Source organism: Gracilinanus agilis, chromosome 2 (genome assembly GCF_016433145.1).
Source record: "Gracilinanus agilis isolate LMUSP501 chromosome 2, AgileGrace, whole genome shotgun sequence".
Classification (NCBI taxonomy): domain Eukaryota; kingdom Metazoa; phylum Chordata; class Mammalia; order Didelphimorphia; family Didelphidae; genus Gracilinanus; species Gracilinanus agilis.
In genome coordinates this window covers 117,709,112-117,715,741 of record NC_058131.1, presented here as the reverse complement: position 1 = coordinate 117,715,741, position 6,630 = coordinate 117,709,112, and the positions used below count along the sequence as shown (strand labels likewise).

Genomic DNA, 6,630 nt, shown 5'->3' with positions numbered 1-6,630 from the left:
CCAGGATTCAGGATCTCATTTCTCCTGGCCTACAACTGCCCACACTCAAAAGTTTGACAATAGGAGAGTTAATCCTCTGAAATAAAAGCCTGGATCCTAGTGCCTCCCTCTACCCCCCACCTCCACTATCAATAGAGACAGAAAAGAATCGATTCTGTCTGTCTAGAACAGTGAGCCAAAGCAGAGGAGGCACTGGCTAAGAGTGACACGTGAAAAGAGACCTGTGTTCTGAACTTGGAAATTCAGCAGCTGTTGTTGGTACAGCATAAACATTATTATCTTATTTCAAAATCCAGCAAGTTCTCTTGGTAGTCTTACTTTGCTATGTTACATCGCAAACATCCTCTTCAAAATATGCTGAAAGTCCCTGTAAGTACATTTTTTAAAAAATTGTCTTTGCAACCGCTTCATAAGTATTTTCAATTAATTAAACAATTTTATAATGAGCCATAATATAAATTCTAGGAAAATGTGGGAATTTACCTTTAGGGAAGCCCTATTATATATTGTGTGGACTCACAGAAAGGAGCAAAATTAGTAAATGTAGTTACATGTAATGACCAATAGCAAATAATTTTACTTAAATCATTGCAAAGCTCCCTCCCCCCCAACAAAGCATTCAAAGCAACTACTCCAGAGGAACTTAATTTGAGGGGTGTAAAGGACACCACCAGAACTTAATCATTCCAACAGAATTGTATATGTGTTTCAAGAATGATAATATTTACTTTATCCCATGGACCTAAGTTATTTGTACATTCAAAACTTTGTGACTTGCTGTTCTCTGTACCCAATAACATTGCTTATTTTTTCTAATACATACACTGAGTATAAATAAATAAACTACAAGAAAGCTTTAAAAACTGTATTAATATTATACTGTGCAAAAAACTTTAACAACCTACATTCTATGTAAATACCCTGACTAAATTATTATTGGTTGTGCTACATGAATCTACATCAGTGCAGAAACAATAGTTGCACAAATGAAAACTTTTCTGTGTACCATGTTTAAATTATAATTTTTTTAGCACTTTTTGTTTGCAGACCTCCTTCTGTGAAAGAAAGATGAATACACTGCTGCCAATTAAGCCCCAAACCCATTCTAGTTTGATAGGAACAAAACCCAGTAAATATATTACTTTGCTCCAGGAACAACGGCTCAGTGTCTGTTACCCAAAAGTTTTCTTCGTGAGGGTAAATCACGGTTCAAGTCCTCATTTTGGATTTAAACTGCACACAGAGACTGGGAAGCTCGTCTTTTTGTTTGTTTGTTTTTGTTTGTTTTGTTTTAGATAAGTCTCTATCTCCTGCTAGGATTGATCTTCCAGACAAGCGAGGGTGGCATCTGCTCCTATTTTGGAATAGGGGTGATGGTCTGGGCACCAAGATCAACCAAGTTTAGTGATCTGGAGGTCTCCATTGATCTTTATTGTGTCAATTGCAGACAGTGTTTCAATTCGATGATAAAAATCAAAAAGCTGGTGTCCATCCACAAATACTCTAAATCGTGGGTGTTCACAAAGAATTTCCACCTGGGGAAAACAAAATGGTGAAATGAGTATGTCATTTCAATGAATTTTACCTAAAGCATGATTTTGTAATGTCTACAAACTCAAGGTGATGTTCGTGCTTGGTAAGCACATTTTTACAGAATTATAATCATTTCTGCCTTCAATTTGTCCTCATTTCTGGACACCCAGGAAATGATGACGCCCCTGGCAGGAGTGTGATATGTTCCTTTGATGCCACCACTGTCTCCCCACCAAACTTCTGCCACCAATTTCATTAGGAGCTTCCTCCTGAAGAGAAATGATCCTATCATTTGGTCGGAAGGAGACATGCCAATTCCTGCTGGTCCAGCTTATAATAGTAATAGTTGGCATCTCTATAGCAGGTCAGGGTTTGCAAAGCACCTTACACATTATCATCAGGGCCTCGCCAAACAAACATCCTGCTTCCATGCTGCCAACATTAAGTCTTCCTCCTCTTTCTTAACTACTCCTTAAGTAATTCGTTACAGCATGTAATTAATGGTCCCCTGGTATGTGTTTACTAAGACAATAGGTATTCACCATGTAAGGAGAGACTCCACACATGACATTAGTCACAGCTAATTAAGATTATTATTGAGGTGATGTTAACATAGAAGGTGGCCTCAGTCCCAGTTCAATTTATTGTTGAGATATTTTAAAATGTTGGTGAGAAGCCTTAGTGACTCCTATCCAGAGGCCACATTCTAGGATCCCTCTTCCTGGCCACAATCCCACAGAAGGCAAGTTTAAATTAAATTAAATCAAGGGGCTAAATTCCTAATTCTGTGACTGAGGCAAGTCTACCATTGTGGGCGAGTCTCTTTCTTTATCTTTATCTGTAAGAGTAACTACTATCATGTCTATGGTTTCAAGTTTGCAAAACTCTTAACTCACATCATCTCCCTTGAGGCTCATAACACAATCCTGTGAAGTGGGTATTACAGGTGTCTATTATCTTCATTTTACAGATGAGGAAACTGAGGCCAATCCAGGCTAACTGACTTGCATCAGGTTACACTGCCAAGTGTAAAAACTGGGATTTGAATCCAGGTTTTCTTCATTTCAAGAATACTGTCCACTATACTGTCTTGCCTCTATTTTTAAGATGGGAAGAAGTACTTCCTTGTAAATCTCATGCATGGCATTTTCTAGATAAGGAATAGTAGATTAAAGGCAACATTTTACTCAGAAAAAGATAACAGCAACATCAATAATAACTAGCATTTATATATAGTATTTTAAGGTTTGCAAAACATGTTGCAAAGATTATCTCACTTGATCCTCATGACAACTTGGGAAGAAGCTATTATTATTATTGTTATTCCCATTTTACCAATAAGGAAACTGAGACAGGGAGCAGGTTAAGAGACTTGCCCAGGGTCACACAATCAATGTTGAAGCCTAGGTTGGGGTTTGACCTCAAGATTTCCTGACTCCAGGTTCCGGGCTCTATCCACTGTGCCAGCTCACTGCTCATACAAGGGGACTGTCCACAAGAAGTCCATGAGAATAATTAAAGTACATGTGAGATGGAGCCTTCAACTGCAGCTGTCAATTGTGAGGCACATATTAACAAGAAGCAACACAAAACTTTTTATCACTCGCTTTCTGTATTTTAAACCACAATACTGGGAGGACGAAGGCCTGTATGACCCAGTCACTCTCTTGTCCAATCCTAAGGGACTAAAGGAGAGGCAGGAGTAACAGAATAGTGAAATAGTCATCACAATTCGTAAAGAAAAGTGGTAACACAAAAGAATTTGTTTAAAAAAATTGTTATTTAATGACTGAAATATTTAATCCTTGAGGAATAATTCAAGAAATCATTGTATATGGCCACTGCAGTCTGAGGGAACAGAGGAGAAAGAGGTGGGGGAGAGAAATAAAGACAGAGACAGAGTGAGAGAGACAGAAAGCAAGAGAATGTGTGTGTGTGAGTGTGCGCCCAATTAAGCAAAAGTATCTCTTCCTTGTATTCTCTACGTCCATTTCTGTGGTTCATGGGCCCATCAAATTTATTCCACAAACCACATTAGTGGCTCTCATTTCGAGCATTAGCCCATGAATTAATGTACAACATTTATCCCTCCTTTTAAAAGTTTAAATATTTAAATATTTTAAGTTTTAAATATTTATAACTCTTAGATGACCTATTTCCTGAATGTGCAGGAAACTTCAGCAGCTTAGATATTTCTTCTTGGCCAACCACCTAGTTACATACACCACACCCCCATGCAATTTCATAGTATATTGTTCTTTGGACTCACCCTAAATGGCTGATCTGGGATGAAAGGAAAATAAGGAATTGCTGATTGTTCTTCACCTCTTTCTCCAGATATACAAGAATTTCTGATCAGTTGCTTATCTGTAAATACAGCTTTCAGTTCAATGGCCACATCGGCAGGAGGGTCTTCAGAATCTCCACATGTCAAACTGATCTTGAAACTGAGAAGACCAACACAACCAACCTCATTTAATATGGGATCAGATAATGCGACATCCTTTCTAGGTTCTTAAGTTTTCTAAGTCAGCTGGGCTACCTGGCAGAAAAGAAAACTTTACTGGAGGAAAGAGGGATTAAAAATAGGATTTTGGATAATATACAGATTCAATTATCCATACTGCTGTTATTCTTCTAAAGACAGTGTCTCCCTCTCTCCCCATCCCACAAGGAACTCTTTCATACATTGACCTCTAACAGGGTTAAAATTGTCAGGAACCAGAAACAGCTCAAGGCTTGGCCAATAACTTGCCCTTTTTGGTTTTCACTGAATTTTGTTGTTGGTGGGTTCTTTAAGTCATGTCCAGGCTTCACATAACACATAAAAGAATCATGAAGAGATCCTAACCCCCTCTATGGGTCAAAGGGAAAATGTGTGTCTATATTTATAATTCCTGATAAAAATAGCTGTCTGCAGAAATGATAGATGGGATTCACACAAATTCTTTTCATGGGAACATGGTACTTTCTTGGCATTTCCTTGACCAGGAAATGTATCCAGAAGCAAGAGAAGCACCATAGCACAAAGTTGGAAGGGAGAGAGAAGGGCTTTATTGCTTTGCTAGGCACTCCACCAATATTTACTGATAAAGGCAGGGATTCTAATGATTTTATTTTCTTCTTCTCTCCTCTCTCCTTCCCTCCCTTCAGGGTAAAATTAACACTAAATATTGGTTCTAAGGCAGAAGAGGAATAAGGGCTAGGCAACTGGGGTTAAGGGACTTGTCCTGGGACACACAGCTAGGAAGTGTCTGAGGCCAAATTTGAAAGCAGGATCTTGTCTTCAAGACTGGCTCTCTTTCTGCTGAGTTGTCTAGCTGGACCCAATCACCTTTATTTCTGAACAGACCCCCTCCTCCATTTTCATAACAAAATTTATAAAAAGGGGGGGGGGAAGCAGTTCAGTAAAAAGAGATCTGATAATGAGAGTAATTAAGCCTTACCTTTCAGGGTTGAGGTCTACAATCCCCATCACTAAGATCTTCTTGCCTGGCCTCATTCCACCTTTAATATGCCCACAGAATGGTACTATCTGGAAAGAGGAAAAGATAACAGGAGATTGATGGCCTATCTGGGGAAGATCCCACTCCTCAGGGCTGGAGGACATGGTCCATGCAGAAATATGGGAAGAAGGAAGCAGGTTTCAAAGCAAAAAGAGCACTAAACGAAATTATTTACCAGTCTTGGAAAGTACACTTCCGCTTGGACAGGAGATCCCAAAGAGTTGTTTAAATGCCCATCTTCTAGTTTCTAAAAATAGAACCAGAGATTCACTTTCAGAAGCATTTGAAGGGAGGTGAAGGGAGAATCAGGGCACTCGGATCTGGGCTAGGCATACCCTCTGCCGCTAGACCTGGGTTTTTTAGCTCTTCTCCCTCTTACGTTTAAAAGGATGCCCTTGAAGCGGGCTCTGAATGTTGACAGGTCCCACGGATCCAGGCTCATAGCCAAGGTCCCACGGACACAACTGACATTCATGGTCCCGAGCCTGGATCCAGCTCCAATTCAGGGTTTCATGGCTCCTGCTCAAATTCTCTCCGACTTGACGTGGGTAAACGTTCACCTGAGGAGGTGCCGGAGAGGCCCTGGTCTGACAGCAAACTCTGCCCGGACTGGGGACGTGGCTGGCCTCTACCTGGAGCAAAAACTCTCAACTTCTCGCAGGCTGCCCGGTCGCCAGACCCATATAAAACGGGGGAAGCCTTTGGAGTCAGAGCGAAACCCACCCTGCACGTGCGCGCTCACTCTCCCTAACGCCCATCGGCTCTCAACCAGCACCTGGCCAGTGGGAGGGGAAGCGGGATGGCGGTGGCGGGGAGAAGGCAACGATCCCCCCCCTCTCTAGTCTCCGCCTTATCATTCATTACCAGCCCAGATCTGGCCCGGGTACCCCCTTCTAACAACGCCCCCCCAACCTCCCCCCTCGATCCCTCTATACTGGCCGCGCTACTGGGGGCTGTCTGCAGGCAGCTCGGGCTCTGACTAACAGGTATTCGGGATTTGGGGGACTTCCCCCAAAAGAGGCAAGGGAGGGAGGGGTTGTAAATTACACACAGCCTCCCCTCCTTCCACCTCCAGCCAGTGGCGGCTCGGGCCCTGCGGCGAGGCGCCCGGGGCTGGGCTGGAGGTGGGGGGGGGCCCCCCGCTTCTCCTTCCCTCCCGAGCGTCCTGCCACACTTACCTCCAGCGCCTCTCTCTCGGCCACCGATCCCGCCATCTTGTAGCACAGCCGCCGGAGCCGGGGGGGGGGGGCCCGGGTGGGGGGAGGGGACGGCAAGGTGGGGGCAGGAGGAGATACCCGGGTTCCGCGGCCTGGGGGAGGGGAGGAGACCCAGGTTCGGAGCCCCGCTCCCGCGCGCACGGCTGGGGCTCCTGCGGGCGCAGCGGTGGCGGGCGGGCGCGCGCGCGCGCGCACTCACTCACACCCAGGCACGCGCAACTCACCAATGTACACAGACTCACACTTGGCTCTGACCTGGCAAGACAGGAACAGGGAGCGGGGAGGATAGAAGCGAGGGAAATGGAGGGGAGAGGGAGCTAGGATGGGGGGCGGTGCTGGCAGAACTGCGGGGCTGCGGCTCTTTTTTTTTTTTT

At 43.8% G+C, this 6,630-nt stretch overlaps 1 protein-coding gene across 1 annotated transcript; it reads right to left on the bottom strand.

Annotated features, from left to right (window-relative positions):
• Positions 1-850: 850 nt before the first annotated feature.
• LGALSL (galectin like) lies at positions 851-6,624 on the bottom strand. Its single transcript, XM_044660689.1, has 5 exons — positions 6,218-6,624; positions 5,215-5,286; positions 4,980-5,068; positions 3,803-3,980; positions 851-1,535 (listed from the first exon to the last, which is right to left on the bottom strand). The coding sequence occupies exons 1-5, from the start codon at positions 6,251-6,253 to the stop codon at positions 1,392-1,394; spliced, it is 519 nt and encodes a 172-aa protein (XP_044516624.1). The 5' UTR covers positions 6,254-6,624; the 3' UTR covers positions 851-1,391.
• Between the last annotated feature and the right edge of the window lie 6 nt (positions 6,625-6,630).

What these genes read in the sequence shown, in the direction of transcription:
- LGALSL (XM_044660689.1), bottom strand. Translation starts at nt 6,253, where the DNA reads ATGGCGGGATCGGTGGCCGAGAGAGAGGCGCTGGAG. An exon ending in CCGAGAGAGAGGCGCTGGAG is followed by an intron (nt 5,287 to 6,217) that starts GTAAGTGTGGCA and finishes TTCTATTTTTAG; the next exon opens with AAACTAGAAGATGGGCATTT. An exon ending in AAGTGTACTTTCCAAGACTG is followed by an intron (nt 5,069 to 5,214) that starts GTAAATAATTTC and finishes TCCTCTTTCCAG; the next exon opens with ATAGTACCATTCTGTGGGCA.